The following is a 22564-nucleotide window of genomic DNA, read 5'->3' as shown; positions in this document are numbered from 1 at the left end:
CACACACTCTATATATATATATTCACACAAACATGTACACACACACATGCATGCCTCACATCTCTATCCATTCATCCATCAATGGACACTTAGGTCACTTCCATATCTTGTGCTGTGTGCTAAGTCGTTTCAATCATGTCCAGCTTTTTGAGACCCTGTGGACTGTAGCCCTGCACGCTCCTCTGTCCATGGAATTCTCCAGGCAAGAATACTGGAGTGGGTTGCCATGACCTCCTCAATATCTTGGCTATTGTAAATAATGCTGCAGTGAACATAGCAGTACATCTGTCTTTTGTCTTGGTTTCTTTGGATAAATACTCAGAATTGGCATTATTGTATCATATGGTAGTTCTGTTTTTTAATTTTTTGAGGGTCTTCCATACCGTAACATTTTTTATAATGGCTGCACCAATTTACATTCTCACCGACAGTGCACGAAGATTCCCTTTTCTCCACATTTATACCAACTCTTGTCTTTTTTATGATAGCCATTCTAACAGGTGTGAGGTAGTATCTCATTGTGTTGTTGTTTTTTTATAAAGAAAATATTTTTAATCTTACAATACAGTATCTTGAAAAGTACAGTAGTACAGTATAACAACTGACCTACTGGGGCTGGCATCGAGTGAATAGGCAAGAAGAGTTACTGACTGAAGGAAGGAAAGGAGGTGGGAAATGGTGGAGCTGAAGGATGGTGCTGAAGGGGACTTACTATCGTATTTCCAAGGTCCACCCATGTTGTGGACTGTATCAGTTAAGTCATTCCTTTTTGTGACTGAATTGCCATGCATTGAATGGATATATATTACATTTTCTTTATCCATTCATCAGCTGAGGGACCTTAGGTTGTTTTTACTTCTTGTCTGTTACAAATAATGCTGCTATAAACACTCATGTACAAGTCTTGGTGGACCTGTGTTCTTGATGCTCCTATCATTAAGTATATACAAAGGAATGGATATGGTACCTCTTTGTTTTAAACTATTTCAGGAAATGCTGGGCTGTTTTCCAAAGCAGCTACACCATTTCATATCCCACCCGCAGTGCACTGAGTGTTCCCTTTCACTTGCTCCCAGAGGACTGAGGGGCTGCTGGGGGAGAGGAAACCATTTGGGCACCAGGAGGAGTTTGGGTGCCTTTGGGTGCTGGGAGCAAGTGCCTGCTCAACTGGGAGAGGGAGGGACCACTGAAGGGACCAGAGGATTCATTATGATTTTGATTCACATTTCTCTGATGATTAGTGATGTTGATCACCTTTTCATGTAACTATTTATCTGTATGTCTTCTTTGGGAAAATGTCTATTCAGATCCTCTGCCCATTTTTAAATCAGATTTTTTTTTTTTTTTTTTTTGCTATTGAATTGTATGTGTTCTTTATATATTTTGGATATTAACATTATCAGATATGTAGTTATTTTCTCCCATTTGATTTCTTCTTTTCCTTTTGTTGATGGTTTTCTTTGCTTCTTAGTTTGATATAGTTTCCCTTGTTTATTTTTGCTTTTGCTGCCTTTGCTTTTTGGTGTTGATTAAAACAAATCATCTCTAAGACTGATGTCAAGGAGCTTACTGTCCATGTTTTCTACTAGGAGTTTTATGATTTTAGATCTTTCATTCAAATTCTTAATACATTTTGAGTTAATTTTGTAAGTGGTATAAGATAGTGTTCCAGTTTCATTCTTTTGCATTTTGCTGTTCCATTTCCCCAGCACCATTTACTGAGGAGGCTCCCCCTTCCCCAGTGTATATTCCTGGCTCCTTTTTCATAAATTAATTGAATATATATCATGGGTTTATTTCTGTTCCATTGATCAATGTGTCTGTTTTTATACCAGTACCATACTGTTTTGGTTAATATAGCTCTGTATTATATTTTGAAATTAGAGTGTGATGCTTCCATCTTTGTCAAGATTATTTGGCTATTCAGGGTCTTTTGTGGCTCCATACAAATATTTGGATTATTTGTTCTGTTTCTGTAGAAGATGCCGTTGGAATTTTGATAGGGTTTGATAGGGTCTGAATCTGTATATTGTTTGGGATAGTATGGATGTTTTAACAATAGTGATTCTTCCAATCCATGAGCATGAAATATCTGTCCATTTACTTGTATCTTCAATTCCTTTCATTAAGGTCTTATAGTTTTCAGTGTATAGGTCTTTCACCTCCTTGGTATTTTATTCTTTTTGATGTAATTGTAAATGGGATTATTATTGTATTGATTTCTCTGATAATTGCAGAATTCTATTTTTAACATCTGCCTTTCTCTTCTTCACATCACACTCTGCAGAGGTAGCTTTTGTTTTATAGTTGGTCTATCTTCTTCCAGACATTCCTGTATACACATGTGAATATTTTTATTTCTTTGCAAATGGGATCAAACTATACTACCATTCTGCATTTTGCCTTTTCCAACTAAGAGTATACTGTGGACATTGGGCACATGTGCCCATTCAGTATGCATAAAGGTTTACCTCACTCTTTTATTAGATACATAATATAGAGTTACCTTGATATTTTAACCTGTGGTGTTTTTCTCTGTTAGAATCAGTACTGCAGTGAACACACTCATACATGTTCTTGTACAGTTGTGTGAATGGGTCTGTAGGGTAAGTTCAATAACATGAGACTACCAGGTCAGAAGGTATGCATGCTTTGCAGTTTGATATATATTGCCACTTGCTTTTTGAAAAGGAGAAACCAATTTTTTCTTCCATTCAGTGTCTTAAGAATGATTGTTTTCTTATATCCACATTAACTTTCTGTGTTAATAATATTTTTAATCCTAACCATCCTGATAAATAAAAAATAACTTCACACTATGATTTTGATTTGCATTTTTTTTGTTGTAAGTAAGGTTGAATATCTTTTTTATATTGGCCATATGTACTTTTTGTTAATTGCCTTTTTATTTCATTAACTTATAATTAAATTATATTAAGGAAATTGGCATTCTTTTTATCTAAGTAGGAAATATTTTTCCCAATTTTTTGTCATGTGACTTTGTAAATGGTATTTTGTATTGTAACTAATTTTCTAATATTACATATTCAGATTTATCACTTTTCTATGGTTTCTAAGGTTATAAAACATTTACTCACATAAGTGTTTATCTAATATTTTTCTCTAATATATTTATAATTTTAAAAATACCTTTATGGTTTATTATTATATTTAAATTTTCCATTTGTCTGGAATTACATTTTTTTATGAAGTGAATTAGAGATTCAGCTTTGTTTTTCTTCTCTGATGGCTAAACAGTTGCCCCACCATCATTTACTAAATAATTACTTTCTCCTCACTTTCACTGTATACTAAATTTCCATATGTATTTGAATCCATATCCTGGGTATACAGATATACAACATAAACACCACAAACATAGCAGATAATCTTCAAAAACAGGATGTGTGAAGTTATAATCAGTACTGACTGGTGGTTTGCTACTTATTGACACCTTGAGGCAAAGAATAAAAACCTGCCCACATTTTTAAAGACAATGGCATGCAAGCTAATAAAGAACACCTATTTCCACTTATGTGCAGGGTTTGTTTTTCCTCACATCAGTGACCCAGTAGTTTATTAGATCACAACCTTCTAGTCAGGAACTCATTTTTGTTTCTCATTTAATCTTAGGCCTTGATGGTCTCGTAAAAGCTGTTAAGTAATAATAATGTTGGGCACTTATATTGTACTTTTCATCCCTAAGTGCTATCTAAACATTAACTAATTAAATGCATTGATGAAAGGAAAGGATTTGCAGACTTCATCAGGAAAACTGATATCTGGTTGCACACCTGGGAGGGCATGATTCCTGAAAAGCATTAACTCTCTTTGAATGGCGCTCAGCAAGCAGAGGAATAAAAAGCTGGTGACATTATTTTACTTCTTTTGAAAATTTCCTTGGGTATCTTCTAATTAGTCTGGTTAAACTCACCTTTTATCTATCTCCCCAGACATTTCCTTTCTACATTCCTGGGGGTATTCAACAAGCTTCTTTTGATGTTTTCCCTGTCTGTTAGTCACAAAATCATAGGATCTTCAAGCTGAGAAAAATCCTTATTGATCATCTAGTTTTGAATAACTTAGTATGATCACTTTATTTTGTAGGTGAGGAAACTGAGGCATGGAGAAATTAAGGGACTTATTAAAAAGGTCAGACAGCTTAGTGGGGACAGAACTGAGAAGAGAAGTCAAGATGTTTAGCTCCCATTTCAGATCTCAAATCAGTTTCAATCCTTTTTTCTCTTCTTGAGCGTCTCAGTTGCTTTTCCCTTTTTAAAAAAAAAAACTTTTTTTTTTTTAACTCCATCCTTTACATACTTCTCCTTTCGTTCTTTGCTTTCTACCTTTTATGTCTCTCCTAACCCTTAGTGGGTCATTCCCATGCATGATCAAGTAACATTGCTTTAATTTCTCCTCTATTTCTCTACTTCTTTAAACATGGGGTCTTTTGTTGTTGGTAAGATGTCCTCAACAGGTCCCTCTGAAAAGCACTGTTTCTTCACTTTCTCTTACATACATGCTTTCAGGGAGTTGATTTAGTTTGCTTTGGTTTTTTCCAGCCGTAGTTGCTTCTTCCTTTAATAAAGTTACTTCTCTTGGTAAATAGCCTAGGGTTTAAGTTAATAAGCCCATTTTCATCATAGAATTTCATGTTACTTTATCTTTTTTAATTTTTTTAATTGAAGTTCATGTTACTTTAATTCATGAATTTCCCAGTCCTTCACTCAATAATAAGAATGATACTCCATGTTTAGAAATTTACACAAGATGTGACTACTTAAGAGAATTTTTGTACAAGGAGTAAATATGTTGGAAAATAAATCCTTACATAAACCAAAGACAGATCCAGTTCAGATCAAAACTGTGGGAGTAAACCTGGACCAATCTAGCCCACACGTCTTATTTCCATGTAGGGACTGAGTCGGTTTAGAAATCCTCCATTTCTATATGATGGCTCCGTGGTTATCCAGTGACTTCAGGATTCCCAGGCTGAACCAAACCCCAAGGCTGCACTCTGACCCTAGATGCCCTCATTAGGGCCCCTTCTGAGAACAGTGAAGAATACTTAAGGAGACGGGAGTGGGGGTGCCAAGGCCTGACATAACCCAGCTAGGTGATCTTAGCTCCCCATCACCTCCCTGGGCCTTAGTTTTTCCCTTGTATGTGTGTGTGTGTGTGTTAGTCGCTCAGTTGTGTCCGATTCTTTGCAACTCCGTGGACTATAGCCTGCCAGGCTCCTCTGTCCATGGGATTCTCCAGGCAAGAATACTGGAGTGGGTTGTGATTCCCTTCTCCAGGGGATCTTGCTAACCCGGGGATTGAACCCCAATCTCCTGCATTGCAGGCAGATTCTTTACCATCTGAGCTACCAGGGTGCTCCCCATCACCTCTCTGGGCCCCTTTAGCCAAGTTAAAGAAATCATTTAAAGCAGGTGTCCCCAGTTCCTGGGCCACAGACCAGTATTGGTCATGGCCTGTTAGGAACTGGGCCACAGAGCAAGAGGTAAGCGGCGGCAAGCAGCAAGTGAAGCTTCATCTCTATTTACAGCTGCTCCCCGTTGCTCACATTGCTCAGCCTCCTGTCACATCAGTGGCAGCATTAGGTTCTCATAGGAGCATGACCTCTATTGTGAACTACATGTGTGAAGGCTCTAGGTTGCTCATTCCTTATGAGAATCATCCCAAAACCATCCCCCTCCCACCACATCCTACCCAACCTCTCACTGTTGTTCAGTTGCTCAGTCGTGTCGGACTCTTTGCAACCCCATAAATGGCAGCATGCTAGGCTTTCCTGGCCTTTACTATCTCCTGGAGTTTGATCATACTCATGTCCATTGAGGCAGTGATGCCATCTCACCTCCATCTCTGATCTGTGGAAAAACTTTTTTCTATCAAATGGTCCCTGGTGCCAAAAAGCTTGGGGGGCTGCTGATTTAGAGCCTTTCCTTGTATACTTTTCAGTGAGTAATAATGACATAACTGGGCCAAAATGAATAGTTGTGACCTAAATCAGGTTTATATTAGACACATAGCTAATTAACTCAATAGAGAAGTAAGATTCTGCTGATCATACCATAAGAATTTCCTGAACTGTCTCAACTTAAAATATCTTAATCTACTTTCCCCGTAAATAGTACACATACATTTATATGAGACCATATGGCCTACTTTGGGGCTCAGAATATGTGGGCCACATAATTGCACTTACTCTTTGCAAATGCTTCTACTGATGTTCCATGAAGTTATGGCTTCACGAGCCTATAGCCATTGAGACACTTTAGACCCCATCCTATATATTTTTGTGAATTAAGAAATTTATGTTCTTGGGTTCAGCTTTACCATTCAGCCATTGGAGAAAGTTGAAATTCTTTTAGTCCCTGAGATAGTTTCTGCTGCTGCTGCTGCTAAGTCGCTTCAGTCGTGTCCGACTCTGTGCGACCCCTTAGACGGCAGCCCATCAGGCTCCCCTGTCCCTGGGATTCTCCAGGCAAGAACACTGGAGTGTGTTGCCATTTCCTTCTCCAATGCATAAAAGTGAAAAGTGAAAGTGAAGTCACTCAGTCGTATCCGACTCTTAGCGACCTCATGGACAGCAGCCCACCAGGCTCCTCCGTCCATGGGATTTTCCAGGCAAGAGTACTGGAGTGGGGTGCCATTGCCTTCTCCGGAGATAGTTTCTACCAGAATGCAAAGTATAATTTGATTTCGTTTGCATTTGCTTGATAGAAATGGTGATGGCCACTTACAAATCGACCCAATTACGTCAACCCAGAAACCCAAATTATAACATAGTTTCCAGAATCTAAGTAGAGATTGTCACCCTTGGAAGAGAATCAGATAAGAGCTTGATGTTGACATCATAATCCACCATGAGTGAAGTATTTGATTAGCCAGAACCTTCGTCCTGTTAGAACAGTCCCATAATGGATAAAGAAGGGTGTGGAGCAGCTAATTAGAGAAGACACAGTTTCCTGTTTTTCTGCAAACATCCCAGCATTGAGCCATGATAAGGAGCTTTAAGGCTAATTATGGAGAAATGGGATTTTAACAAACTTTTTGAAATAGGAAAATCCCCTATGCCTTTTATTTTCTGTTTTTAAGAAAAATAATATGGTAGTACTCTTTTTATTTTCTGTTTTTAAGGATTTATTACTAAGAGGAATAAAATTAAGTTAACTAGACTTACTGTGGTGATATTTTGCAATATATACAAATACCAAATCATTACAATGTATACCTGAATCTAATATAACATTGCATATCAATTTTTTTAAGAAAAAAGGAGTAAAATTTAGAATCAAATGAGAATGCAGAATTATTCTTGCGTGTGTTAGCTTTCCAGACTTGAGCAGATTCCACAAACTGTTTTTCCTAAATCTTCAGGAACTCACCAGGCCTAGATCACTAACCATCACTGTCCCCACCTGTTAACGCTAAGAAATGTCACTCAAAAAGAAAATAGTGAGTGCTGTCTTTCAGAATCCTCTGGCCAAGCAAATGCAAATGAAATTATATTTGAAATCATTTTACAGTGTGTGACAATTTTGATTCTTCCATTTCGCCAAGCTCACTTGTTACTAGTAAGTGGCAGGTGGCTTTGTTGAACATGAATGGGGTCTTTTGGTTAGACTTTCAGAGGAGGGGCCATTTGTCAAGTGCAGCAGCCCTCCCCATCAAAGTCTTCCCAACAGTTGTCCAGAATCTAGATGCTACACAATGGCAGAGGAATGCCAGTATTGAAATGGAAGGTAACTTGCAATTCAGGGGGAAGGAATTCGTTGATGCATACATTCCATGAGAAGGAGATTTTTCTTTCTTGTTTCTTGTCTAAGTCCCCTAGTGCTCCGTCTTTCTCCCAGTGTAGATTTTGAATTTTGTGATGGTGCCAAGGGAGTGAAGGTAATGGACATAAAAGAATCATTTGTGCCCTTTTCCCAATCCCACAGATCTCTATTGGCTGCAGACCTTGAACATGACACTGCAATTTCCTGGTGCCACACATGAGTAATGAGCAGCTGTTTCTGAAACTGTGGTTTGGAGAAGGCAGCACTAGGTTATTTTTTAACTTAATTGTAATTTTTGATTGCTCTGCAAGAAGGCAAATCAAATAAAGTCTGTTGTCTTAGTCTGCAAGAAAGCCATAGGCCTCAAATTCCAGTGCTGACCATCTTGACCAGAATAGAAGAGGGGGGGAAATGTGTGTATCCTTGAGCTGGAAGTTCGACCAGCAGCTTTCGTGGGCTACTGTCACACAAGAAGGGTAAGCATATTTGGTGTATTTCTCAGTTTGTGGGATCATGGAAAGTGATATTTGACTATTCCTGGAGTTCTAGAAGTACCTGAGTTGATAGAGTGAAAATAATTTGTAGAGAGAATGTGAAAGTCAAAAATAGAAAACTCCTGAAGAAGGTATCAGCTTGATATTGCATTTGTCTTTATTGTACAGTGCAATAAAAAAGACACATAATTTTAAGTTACAAATGGAAGTGTGTATTCTTTGAACACGAAGGCCCTATGATACCCCTGGAATAATCATATATGCAGTACCTCCAAATTAAATCAGACTAGGACTTTCTTTCATACAAGAAATTAAGTTTAATGGAAAACAGAAGCAAACTATTTCATTGTGTTTTGGACATACGCCTTTTTCTCAAGGAGATAGAACAATTTGGTGTATGGAGAAGATGAGGGAGATTGAGGAGGTGGATGAAGAGCTACCTATGTTTTCTGCTAATTACTTTGTCATGATTTTCTTCACAATAACAGGCACTTGGGGAAAATAACTAAGCCTAGGATAACTAAACCTCATCTCAGAGGTCTATTTCACCAGCACTTACAACATATCCAAATGAGGGCCTGGTTAACAAACCACCAGTCTTCTAAATGCTAAAGCTGAATGGCCTTGTGACTTGTGATGGAAGGATGTAAAGTTATATTAACCTGTGACCGGGAAAAAGTGAAAAAGAAAGGCTCCTCAAGCTTTGGTCTTCTTTGAGGCTTCCATCTTCCTGGTGTTTGTGGAATATGGTCCTAACCTCAACACCCCACCAGGTTGGCTAGGAAAGTGGGAATGAAAAGCACGATTCTTGAGGGCAGGAGGAGATGGTAGGATATCTTACTTCTTTTTAAGCAAGTATCTCAAGTAAAGATATGGCTGTGAGATATGAGCTCCAGATACCTGGACCCTGCTTCTGTTAGTGCTGAAGCCTCTAGACCAGAAGCCGGAATAGCTTCCAAGTATTGCTAGTTGTTATATTCAAAACAAGATTAAATCTCCTAAATTTTACCTTTACCCTTTGAAATCAGTATAAAGTTTTCTTCCCTGTAATATTAAAGAAATGTTTGTCAATTCTAAAATAAACTTACAGAGTATTACCTCGCTTTTCTGAAGGAAAAAATTCTAGCAACTTCAGCACTTTGAAACATGGCCCTGAACCTCACCTGACAAATAGGAAGACCGATTACTTAAGTGTAAAGAAGCAAAAAGGGTTTCTAATTAGCTGAGTTGCCACCAAGTTCACATGTTCTTCACTCTCCTCCCCAAATCACACAGCGGAATGATTCAAAATGTTGTGACACAAAAATAGCGCAAAGATATGACTGTTGCAGCAAAGGAAAAAGACTGGAAAGCACCCTCAATCATTCAGCAAGAACCTAGATGCCTGGCAGAGAGAGGGGATTTAAGACTAGTGTGAGATTCAGTCTGCCTTTAAGCAATTTACATTCTTTTAGGCTGCTTTACATAAAATTGCCATTTTTATAAGTAAAATCACCATTTTACTTTTATGGACAAAATCACCATTTTATAGGTAGTACCTCCACTTTTACATTTTCAATCGACAGTTGGAAAAGCAAAACAATCAAATGTTAAAGGATAGCAAAAAATACAGGAGAACATCAATTTCCATATTAAATTGTGTGGTTATAAAAATAAGTTATATGAAGCACAAGAGATCCATGGCAGGTGAAGTAGCCAAAGATGACTGTCCAGATCAAGCCAGAATAGATCTGAGCCATGAATCCTGGGTGACATTTAAGTAAGTGTTAAGAGAAGAAGTGAAACTCCCGATAGAAGAAATACATTGGCAAAGGCACAGAAGCAAGAACAAGCATATTCTACACAGGGAAGAGTTCCCTCACAACAGAACATAAATACCAAGGAATGGAAAATGAATTTGGGTAGACAGTTTGGAATTAGCCTATGGAGACACTTGTACACCAGGCAAAAAATAAGCTCCAGTTTTGTCTAGTTCATGCTTCTATCAATAGCCAAGTATATTCAGTGCCGACTATGCATTGAATTCAACAAATTCAATGCAATTTTCTGAAATGAACGAATGAAGAGTTTTTACTAATGGTAAAATAAGAATTCAACCAAAGGTTTGAGGGAAGAGATAACACACAATGAAAGTAATGTATAAACCTAATTAGTATAGATGCTGGATAGATTCAAGGAAAAAGGCTATCATCCATAAATAAAACTAGAATCTTATTTCATTATTAAATCAGGACTTCCCTGGTGGCACAATGGACAAGAATCCGCCTGCCAATGTGGGGGACATAAGTTTGACCTCCGGTCCAGGAAGATTCCACATGCAGTGGAGCAGCTGAACGGGTGCACCACAACTACTGGGCCTGCACTTTAGGGCCTTCGAGCTGCAAGAACTGAGCCTGCGTGCTGCTGAAGCTTGCATGCCGAGAGCCCATGCTCCACAAGAGAAGCTGCTGCAGTGAGAAGCCCACATACTGCAATGAAGAGTAGCCCTCACTCACTGAAACTAAAGAAAACCCACATAAAGCAATGAAGATTCAGTGCAGCCAAAAATAAATAAATAAATAATGTTTTAAAAAAAATCAACACCAACCCTGAAACATTATGCCTAGTGAAAGAAGCCAGTCAAAGAACACCACATATTATATATATTATTCTATTTACATGAAATATCCAGAGTAGGTAAAATTATGAAGACAGAAAGTAGAGATTGCTTGTGGAATGGGTTAGGGAGAAAAGATTAGTGACTGCTAATGGGTGTGGGGATTTGGAGGAGAGTGGAGGAAATGTTCTAAAATTGACTGTGGTAACAGTACAAGAAACACCTGGAGTAACAGGCAAATTTGGCCTTGGAGTACAGAATGAAGCAGGGCCAAGGCTAATAGTGTTTTGCCAAGAGAATGCACTGGTCATAGCAAACACCTTCTTCAACAACACAAGAGAAGACTCTACACATGGACATCACCAGATGGCCAACACTGAAATCAGATTGATTATATTCTTTGCAGCCAAAGATGGAGAAGCTCTATACAGTCAGCAAAAACAAGACCGGGAACAGACGGTGATGCACATCATGAACTCCTTATTGCCAAATTCAGACTTAAATTGAAGAAAGTGGGGAAAACCACTAGACCATTCAGGTATGACGTATATCAAATCCTTTATGATTATACAGTGGAAGTGAGATATAGATTTAAGGGACTAGATCTCATAGACAGAGTGCCTGATGAACTATGGACGGAGGTTCGTGACATTGTACAGGAGACAGGGATCAAGACCATCCCCAAGAAAAAGAAATGCAAAAAAGCAAAATGGCTGTCTGAGGAGGCCTTACAAATAGCTGCGAAAAGAAGAGAAGTGAAAGTCAAAATGAAGTCGCTCAGTCATGTCTGATTCTTCACAACCCCATGGACTACAGCCTACCAGGCTCCCCCGTCCCTGGGATTCTCCAGGCAAGAACACTGGAGTGGGTTGCCATTTCCTTCTCCAATGCATGAAAGTGAAAAGTGAAAGTGAAGTTGCTCAGTTGTGTCCGACTCTTAGCGACCTCATGGACTGCAGCCCACCAGGCTCCTCCGTCCATGGGATTCTCCAGGCAAGAGTACTGGAGTGGGTCGCCAGTGCCTTCTCCAGAAAAGAGAAATGAAACACAAATGAGAAAAAGAAAGATATACCCATTGAATGCAGAGTTCCAAAGAATAGCAAGGAGAGATAAGAAAGCCTTTCTCAGCAATCAATGCAAATAAATAGAGGAAAACAACAGAATGGGAAAGACTAGAGATCTCTTCAAGAAAATTAGAGATACCAAGGGAACATTTCATGCAAAGATGGGCTCTATACAGGACAGAAATGGTATGGAAGAACTGTACAAAAAAGAGTTTCATGACCCAGATAATCACGATGGTGTGATCACTCACCTAGAGCCAGACATCCTGGAATGTGAAGTCAAGTGGGCCTTAGGAAGCATCACTATGAACAAACCTAGTGGAGGTGATGGAATTCCAGTTGAGCTATTTCAAATCCTAAAGGATGATGCTGTGAAAGTGCTGTACTCAATATGTCAGCAAATGTGGAAAACTCAGCAGTGGCCACGGGACTGGAAAAGGTTGGCTTTCATTCCAATCCCAAAGAAAGGCAATGCCAAAGAGTGCTCAAACTACTGCACAGTTGCACTCATCTCACATGCTAGTAAAGTAATGCTCAAAATTCTCCAAGCCAGGCTTCAGCAATATGTGAACCCTGAATTTCCAGATGTTCAAGCTGGTTTTAGAAAAGGCAGAGGAACCAGAGATCAAATTGCCAACATCTGCTGGATCATGGAAAAAGCAAGAGAGTTCCAGGAAAACATCTATTTCTGCTTTATTGACTATGCCAAAGCCTTTGACTGTGTGGATCACAATAAACTGTAGAAAATTCTTCAAGACATGGGAATACCAGACCACCTGACCTACCTCTTGAGAAACCTGCGTACAGGTCAAGAAGCAAAAGTTGGAACTGGACTTGGAACAACAGACTGGTTCCAAATAGGAAAAGGAGTACGTCAAGGCTGTATATTGTCACCCTACTTATTTAACTTATATGCAGAGTACATCATAAGAAACACTGGGCTGGAAGAAACACAAGCTGGAATCAAGATTGCTGGGAGAAATATCAATACCCTCAGATACGCAGATGACACCACCCTTATGGCAGAAAGTGAAGAACTAAAGGGCCTCTTGAAAGTGAAAGAGGAGAGTGAAAAAGCTGCCTTACAGCTCAACATTCAGAAAACTAAGATTATGGCATCCGGTCCCATCACTTCATGGCAAATAGATGGGGAAACAGTGGAAACAGTGGCTGACTTTATTTTTTTGGGCTCCAAAATCACTGCAGATGGTGATTGCAGCCATGAAATTAAAAGATGCTTACTCCTTGGAAGGAAAGTTATGACCAACCTAGACAGCATATTAAAAAGCAGAGACATTATTTTGCCAACAAAAGTCTGTATAGTCAAGGCTGTTTTTTCTAGTGGTTAGGTATGGATGTGAGAGTTGGAGTATAAAGAAAGCTGAGCACCAAAGAATTGATGCTTTTGAATTGTGGTGTTGGAGAAGACTCTTGAGAGTCCCTTGGACTGCAAGGAGATCCAACCAGTCCATCCTAAAGGAGATCAGTCCTGGGTGTTCATTGGAAGGACTGATGTTGGAGCTGAAACTCCAATACTTTGGCCACCTGATCCAAAGAACTGACTCATTTGAAAAGACCCTGATACTGGGAAAGATTGAGGGCAGCAGGAGAAGGGGATGACAGAGGATGAAATGGTTTGATGGCATCACTGACTCAATGGACATGAGTTTGAGTAACCTCCGGGAGTTGATGGACAGGGAGGCCTGGTGTGCTGTGGCCCATGGGGTCAAAAAGAGTTGGACATGTATGAGCGACTGAACTGAACTGAAGCTCTTGTTGGTAACATCATTTGCAAATGTCTTCTGCAGTTTATGGGTTATCTTTTTGTTTTATTTATGGTTTTGTTTGCTGTACAAAAGCTTATAAGTTTGATTAGGTCCTATTTGTTTATTTTTGCTTTTATATCTGTTACCTTGGGAGACTAACCTAAGAAAACACGGGTACAATTTATGTCAGAGAATGTTTTGCCTATATTCTCTTCTAGGAGTATTATGTCATATTTAAGTATTTAACCCATTTTGAGTTTATTTTTGTATATGGTGTGAGGGTGTGTTCAAATTTAATTTGCATGCAGCTGTTCAGCTTTCCCAGCACTACTTGCTAAAGGGGCTGTCTTTTTTCCCATTTTATATTCTTGCCTTCTTTGTCAATATTTATTGACCATAGATGTGTAGGTTTACTTCTGGGCTCTCTATTCTGTTCCATTGATCCATATGTCTCTTTTTGTGCCAGTACCATACTGTTTTGATTACTGTAGCTTTGTAGTATTGTCTAAAGTCTGATAAAGTTATGCTTCCTGCTTTGTTCTTTTTCCTCAGGATTGCTTTGGGAAATCTGGGCTTTTTATCATTCTGTATAGATAATTTTTGTATTATCTGTTCTGATTCTTTGAAAAATGTCATAGGTAATTTGATAGGGATCATATTAAATCTGTAGATTGCTTTGGGTAGTATTACCATTTTAACAATATTAATTCTTCCAATCCAAGAGCATGGGATATCTTTCTATTTCTTTGAGTCATCTTCAGTTTCCTTTATTAATGTTTTGTTGTTCTCAGTATATAAGAATGCTGGAGTGGATAGCTATTCCCTTTTCCAGGGGATCTTTCCAACCTAGGGATTGAACCCAGGTCTCCCACATTGCAGGCTGATTCTTTACTGTCTGAGCCACCAGGGAAGGGCCAATAGATTTCAGGGTTATCAGTTCTGGTTCTGTGAAAAATTTCACAGTTAATTTGATAAGGATCACATTAAATCTGTAGATTACTTTGGGTAGTATAGCCATTTTAACAATATTAATTCTTCCAATCCAAGAGCATGGGATATCTTTCTATTTCTTTGAATCATCTTCAATTTCCTTTATTAATGTTTTGTAGTTCTCAGTATATAAGTCTTTCACCTTCTTGGTGGGGTTTATTCGTAAGTATTTTATTTTGCTGTTTTGATGTGGTTTTAAAAGGGGTGGTTTTTTACATTCTGTTTCTGATATTTCATTGTTAGTGTGTAAAGAAATTGCAGAATACATTTTTATATTCCTTATAGTCTTTTACTTTTGTATTATCAGCACTACTATTTGTTTACCTTAACGGAGAAGGCAATGGCACCCCACTCCAGTACTCTTGCCTGGAAAATCCCATGGGCGGAGGAGCCTGGTAGGCTGCAGTCCATGGGGTCGCTAAGAGTCGGACACGACTGAGCGACTTCAACTTTCACTTTTCACTTTCATGCATTGGAAAAGGAAATGGCAACCCACTCCAGTGTTCTTGCCTGGAGAATCCCAGGGATGGGGAGCCTGGTGGGCTGCTGTCCATGGGGTCGCACAGAGTTGGACACGAGTGAAGTGACTTAGCAGCAGCAACCTTGTAATATCTCTTTAAGTATAATTTACTGCTCTCAGATGTTATTTTTATGTAGAATTCTCATTTTAATTATGATTCATTTGAAAGTATCCATCTATTTCCAGCTATTTCCAAATTAAATTCAATCTTCATTTTTTTCTTATATCAAAATCAGCATGTATATGCACGTGCCTCAGTAAGAGAGAAATAAAGGCAGATTTTATCTTGTTAATATAGAAACTGCTAAAGTCTTTGAAGCCTGTGCATTATTAGTTAAGGGAGGGGGGCTCTGATGAACCATCGGCTCCAAACTCATGAATGTTTGAGGGGAGGGGACCGTGGGAGGCAGGCAGACTCAAGACAAGACACTGGGACCTTGTGGAGTCAAGTGTCAGTTGAAGAGCACATGTCTCAGCAGGAGCCAGCAGCCTCTACTCACAGCCGGGATCATCATCATGTTGGAATCCAGGCCTAGTTTTGCCAGATCTAATGATTTTTCAAAAGAAGCCAAAAATCTGAATTTTTATGTAACCCCCCCCCAATTATTAAATTGGCTCATTTTTTTAAACACTAAGAGATTTAAAAAAAACATCTTCAGGCTAAATATAGTCCTCAGACTGCCAAATTGCAACATCTGTTATTATGATACTTAGCAGCAGCAAGAGAAACCTATTTTTCCACATTTGTTACATGTTCTTAGGTGAGCTGGTGAAAAAAAAAAAAAAACTATTCTATTAACTCATTAGGAAACAGATATTATTGAATATATAACATAACATAAAATTCTACATCAGTAGTTACCCTGTGTGTTTTCAATCTGTTTGGGGAAATCCGCCACACTCCTCGTATATGACACCATTACTGTGTCTATGAAAGTAGGCTTCCCCGTTTGCTGGTCCTCTATCCGCTACAACACACTACAGAAAAAGAGTAATACAAAAGAACTTTCAACATCTTCATTTTTCAACCCCCAGTGGTTTAAGCCAGAGAGTTCTTTTGGAGCAAAAATACTATGTCTTTTCTTTCTCAGAGTTGCTGAGAAATTATAATTAGAGGTTTTCCTGTTGTGTAAAGGAAAGGAATTCCAGTCCTGCATCTACAAGACTTTTTGTTCTCAACAAATTTGCTTTCTTCCCTGTTCTGTTTCTCTTTCTGCAGGTAATAGAGGGAAAGCTGGCTCCATTCTTGGGCAAGGTCATTAAATTTGCCACCTCGCATGTGTACAGCTGCAGTCTTTGTAGCCAGAAGGGGTTCATCTGTGAAATCTGTAACAATGGAGAGATCCTCTACCCTTTTGAGGATATTTCAACAAGCAGGTATGGAATCTCTTGTCTTATAACAGTATACCTGAATATGTCACATGCAGTGAATGGGCCAGATCAGGCCAACTTTTAGTCAAGCACTGTGTCTCTGTCTCTGCCTCTGCATCAGATTTCCCGTTTTCCTGGAGAATATTTTTTAGGTTTCCTATTTTATTTCCAACTTACCATGCTTCCTTTATCCAGAATGATATAACAAAGTTGCAAAAAAACCATAGTCTAGATCTGCCTTATTTGGTAACAAAGAGTATTCAGCTTCATTTTTTAGAATAAAGATGGGGGTGGAAGAATTCTTACAACCATCCCAGGGTCAAGTGATAGGCTATGGAAATTGTAGTCTCAGAGGAAGCCCCAAACTGGATGGATGACTAGGAAGAAAACCAGAGGACATTGGTGAACAGCTGTCTAGCTCGCCACACGCTCTTCTCTATAGATGCCCCACAGTCTAGTGGTGAAGTTTTAGGATCCAAAGGAGAGAAAAGTGGGAGTCCATGTGGGATTATTTTTCTAACCAAAGTAATATTTGGGTATCATCACTTCCATTGATTGATGGATGACTTTTTTCCCCTGACTTAAGAGCGGGGTTTTTCCTGTTGCCTGTTTCTTGAGTCATAAAATGATACATATCACTTTTCCTTTTATTCCAAAAGCATAATAGGAATATACATTGTTTGTGCATAAGTGCATTGGCTTCTCTGGGCATGAATGTCATGGCTCATTTCCCACCCTGCTGGGCTCACTTACTCTGTGGTTCAGAATAGAAGGTGAGGCACTTAGCCAGGGAGAGCTGAAGCATGTGTGGTAAAGCTAAGATATTAAGAGTCCACTCAGCCCTTCTGGCCTCTTCTTAAACCCAAAGACTATTTGTAAACATCTAGGTCCCACACACAGAAAGACAGACACAGAAACATAAGATTCCCTGCACACATACACACACACACACACACCCACTCCTGCTTCCAGATTCCTGAGTACTGTTATTTAGCTCATAGCCTAAAGATTATATACTTCTTAAAAATGTATACCACACAAAAACTTGTATACAAATGTTCGTAGCAACAGTATTCATAGTAATCAAAAATTAGAAACAATATAAATGCCTATCAGCTAATGACTGGATAAACAAAATGTGATATATCCACATAGTGAAATATTATCCCATCTAAAAAGGAATGAAGTAATGCTGCAGAGTGGATGAACCTTGAAGCCATTATGCTAAGTGCAAGAAGCCAGACACAAAAGGCCATATATGTTCTATTTATATGAAATGTACCCAAAAGACAAATCTATAGAGACAGAAAGTAGATTTGTAGGTACCTAGAGCCTGGGGAAGGGGGAAAGAGAATAACTACTAATGAGCATGGATTTATTGGGGGGGGGTGATACAAATGTTCTAGAATTGGATAGTGGTGATGGTTATACAGTCTTGTGAATATACTAAAAAGCAGTGAATTTTACACTTTAAAAGAGTGAGTTTTATGTGAACTATACTGCAATAAAAAATGTTTAATAAAAAAGTAAAAATTAAAAAAATACTTCCAACTGAATATGCCATATATTCTGGGCCATAAAAGAAGTCTTCATAAATTTAAAAGATTAAAACCATACCAGATGTGTTCTCTGAAACATGGAATTAAGATCTCCAGTAGAAAAAAATTTTGAAAAACCCCAAAGTATTTGGAAATTAAATAATGTGCTCTAAAAACCCATGTGTCAAAGAAGAAATCCACCACAAGAGAAATTTTAAAAAAAATTTTAAGAGCATTAAGTTCACCATTTTAATGTATCAAATGTTAAAATAATTTTTGTAAGTCTTTATTGAATTTGTTACAATATTGCTTCTGTTCTGTGTTTTGGGTTTTTTGGCTGTGAAGCATGTAGAATCTTAGCTCCCCAACCAGGGATTGAACCTGCAACCCCTGAATTGGAAGGCAAAGTCTTAAATACTGCCAGGGACATCCCTAAAATATTTTTAAATGAGTGAAAATGAAATACAAAATATCAAAATGTATGGAATGCAGCTTAAGTGGTTCTTTGAGAGAAATTTATAGCTATAAACACCTATATCAGAAAAGAGGAAAGAAGGTCTCAAATTAATAACCTAAAATTCCACTTTAAGAAATGTATGAAAAGCAAAGTAAATCCAAAGCAAGCAGGAGGAAAGAAAGAATTAAGATTAGAGAAGATATCAATGAAATGAAAAACAATAAGTCAATGAAACCACAAATTGGTTCTTTGAAAAGATTAACTAACTTGATAGCCTTTTAGGTGGGCTGACCAAAAAATTAAGAGAGAAGATTCAGATTGCCAGTATCAGGAAAGAAAAAGGGTATAGCAATTAAAAGAATTTTTAAGAGGCAGTATAAACAACTTCATGCCAACAGGCTAGACAACTTAGATTAAATGGATAAATTTCTAGAAAGACAAAGTACCAAAACTGACTCAAGAAGAAATAGAAATATGAATAGGCCTTCAACAAGAAATTGAAATAGTAATTTTTTCTTCTTCTTCCCATGAAGAAGTCAAATGGCTTCACTGGTGAATTTTGTTGAATATTGGAAGAAATAATACCAATTCTTTACACCATGATAAAGAGGGGCATTATATAATGATAACTGGATCAGTTCTTAATAAAAAACCATCTTTAGTGTGTATGAACAGAGAGTCAAAAATGCATGAGACAAAAACCAACAACTGCATGGAGAAACAGATGAATCCACAATTATATTTAAGTATATCCGCTATTATAGTTGGGCTTCCCTGGTGTCTGCAATGTGGGAGACCCTGGGTTGGGAAGATCCCCTGGAGAAGAGAATGGCAATCCACTCCAGTATTCTTGCCTGGGAAATCCCGTGGACAGAGGAGTCTGGTGGGCTGCAGTCCATAGGGAAACAAAGAGTCAGACACAACTGAGCAAGTAATAATTATTATAGCTAGAGACTTCAGCACCCCTTTGTCAGTAACTGACAGATCCCATAAGCAGAAAATCAGTGAATGTATAGTAATTGAAAAGCACTATCAACCAAGTGAATCTAATGGACATCCATGTCAATTCATGTGGTCCATCCAAAAACAGAATATGCATTCTTCTCAAGCTCACATGGAATATTTACTAAGAGAGAGATCACATTCTGGGCCATTAAACACATCTGGACAAATTTTAAAGAATAGAATTTATACAAGTATGTCTCAGACCATAATGAAATTAAACTATAATCAATAATAGAAAGATACCTGCAAAATACCCAAATATTTGAAAATTAACAATAAGCTTTAAATAACATGAGTTTATAATTTACGTTCACTTAAAAATCTACACATGGGTATTTATAGCAGCTTTATTCCTAATTGCCCCAAATTGGAAACAACCAAGTTGTCCTTTACCAAGTGGATGGATAAAGAAACTGTGGTTTATCCATATAGTGCAGTATTATTCAGGGATAAAGGAAATGAGCTATTATGCTGCAAAAGGACATGGAGGAAACTTAAATGCATATTATTGAGTGAAAGAAGCCAATCTGAAAAAGTTACTTACTGTATGATTCCAAGTATGTGACATTCTGAAAAAGGCAAAACTATATAGACAATAAGAAAATCAATGATTACCAGGCTCTTGAGAGGGGGTAGAGAGGAATGAATAGGAATTTCCTGTGAAGCACAGGAAATTTGGGGGCAATGAGATTATTCTATATGATTCTGTAATAGTGCATACATGACATTATATGTTTGTCAAAATTCATAGAACCGTACAACACAGAATAACTCTTTATTTTAAACTGTGGACTTCAGTTAATAATATACCAATATTGGTTCATTAATTGTAACAAACTACTACACTAACGCAAGATGTTGCTGCTGCTGCTGCTAAGTCGCTTCAGTTGTGTCCGACTCTGTGTGACCCCATAGACAGCAGCCCACCAGGCTCCCTTGTCCCTGGGATTCTCCAGGCAAGAACACTGGAGTGGGTTGCCATTTCCTTCTCCAATGCATGAAAGTGAAAAGGGAAAGTGAAGTCACTCAGTCGTGTCGGACTCTTAATGACCCCATGGACTGCGGCCTACCAGGCTCCTCCGTCCATGGGAGTTTCCAGGCAAGGGTACTGGAGTGGGGTGCCATTGCCTTCTCCATGCAAGATGTTGATAATCAGGAAAACTGGAGGTCAGTCATAATATGGGAACTCTGTATTACCTACTCAGTTTTCTTGTAAATCTGAACCTTCAAAATGTTGTCGTCATTTAGTTGCTAAGTTGTGTCCAACTCTTTGGGACCTTGTGTACTATAGCCTGCCAGGTTCCTCTGTCCATGGGATTTTCCAGGCAAACACCAGAGCAGGTTGCCATTTCCTTCTCTAGGGTATCTTCCTGACCAAGGGATCAAACCTACATCTCCTGTGTTAGCAGGTGGATTCTTTACTGGGGAGCCACCAGGGAAGCCCTATCCTAAAAAATAAAACCTGTTAAAACAGTTCATTCAGCAGAACATTTGGCTCAAAGGTCAAAGCTGAAAAGTTTTAATAAACTTTATTAGAACAACTTTAGATTTACAGAAAAATCACAAAGATAGTACAGAAAAGTCCTTTATGTTCCATACCCAGTTTTCACTATTAACACCTTACATTAGTATGGTACATTTGTTACAATTCATGAACCAATATTGATATACAATTATTAGCTGAAATCCATAGGCTTTTTTTTTTTTTTCTGATTTCCTTCGTTTCTACCTAGTCATCTTTTCTGTTCCAGAATGTCACATTACATTTAATTGCTTCATCATTCTCTGCTTCATGGTGGTACCAGTCTTTCAGACTTTGTTTTCATGGCCTTGACAGTTTTGCAGGGTACTGGTCAGGTATTTTGTACAGTCCTTCTATTGGGACATACTTGTTGTCTGTCTTATGATTATACCAGGTTCTGTGGGTTTGGGAGGAAGAACAAAGAGGTAGTGTCATTTTCATCATGATATCATATCATGGGTACATACTATGAACATGACTGATCACTATAGTTTTTGTGTCTCCACGTCAAAGTTACTCATCCCCCCACCCACTCCCATCTCCTTTTTATACTTTCCTTCTGGAAGTCAGTATGTTTGACCCACACTTAAGCAGTGGGGACTTATATAAGTGGAATATGTACAAAGTCATTTGGAATTCTTCTGCCTAAGAGATTTGTTTCTTCTTTCCCATTTATTTTTTCAATTATTTATTCATATCAGTATGGACTCATGCATATTTATTTTATGTGTGTGTGTGTGTTAGTCCCTCAGTCGTGTCTGACTCTCTGTGACCCCATGGACCGTAGCCCACCAGGCTTCTCTGTCCATGGAATTCTCCAGGCAAGAATACTAGAGTAGGTTGCCATTTCCTTCTCCAGGGGATCGAACCTGGATCTCCTGCATTGCAGGCAGATTCTTTACCATCTGAGCCACCAGGGAGCCCAAAATAAATAAAATAAATAAAAAGTATTTATTTTGTACTTTGGGTTATCCAATACCATTTACTTGTGTTACTCAAACCGTTCCAGTTTTAGCCATTTAACTCTCAGTTGGCTCCTATGGCTCCTTGGCATATCATAGTTGATTATGGAGGTTTTGGTGTTGAGCAGTTCCCTACTTTCTAGCACTGCCCAATGCTTCCAGCTCATCTTATATAATTCCTGCCCTAATCATAGAAGCAGCCATTTCTTCAGGGGGCCCCGGTTCCTTTTTAATAGAGAATATTAGAAACCAAAATCAGGGTGCTGGGGTGCACACATGTTTAGAGCCCTCAGTCTTGGTACTTGTCTCTTGCAGGATGGAGGTGCTCCTCTCACTGCACATTTGAATCTCCTGTGAGATCTGGCTTATTTAAATCCCCAGAATCAGTATCTTCAAAGACTCCCCATGTGATTCTGAGTCACATGCAGGAGAAAGAACCCCTTCTCTAAGATACCTGTTGTCATGATCCAAGATGCTGGATTCTCACAACCA

General features: G+C 38.5%; 1 protein-coding gene and 1 long non-coding RNA gene across 3 annotated transcripts in view; one reads left to right on the top strand and one right to left on the bottom strand.

Moving 5' to 3' along the window:
• PLEKHM3 (pleckstrin homology domain containing M3) overlaps positions 1–22564 on the top strand; it is a 226327-nt gene that overhangs the window by 170787 nt on the left and 32976 nt on the right. For both annotated transcript variants that reach the window (XM_055573295.1, XM_055573296.1), the window contains exon 7: positions 16437–16594. In XM_055573295.1, coding sequence (XP_055429270.1) covers positions 16437–16594 — 158 coding nt within the window. The remainder of the gene's footprint in view (positions 1–16436; positions 16595–22564) is intronic.
• The window catches only part of LOC129646705 (uncharacterized), a 54330-nt gene continuing 53067 nt past the window's right edge, over positions 21302–22564 (bottom strand). Inside the window, exon 3 of the long non-coding RNA XR_008712132.1 lies at positions 21302–21507. This is a non-coding gene — a long non-coding RNA (uncharacterized LOC129646705). The remainder of the gene's footprint in view (positions 21508–22564) is intronic.

Source organism: Bubalus kerabau, chromosome 3 (genome assembly GCF_029407905.1).
Source record: "Bubalus kerabau isolate K-KA32 ecotype Philippines breed swamp buffalo chromosome 3, PCC_UOA_SB_1v2, whole genome shotgun sequence".
Taxonomy (NCBI): Eukaryota; Metazoa; Chordata; class Mammalia; order Artiodactyla; family Bovidae; genus Bubalus; species Bubalus kerabau.
The sequence above is the reverse complement of the archived record's forward strand: the minus strand, read 5'-3'. Positions and strand labels throughout refer to the sequence as shown.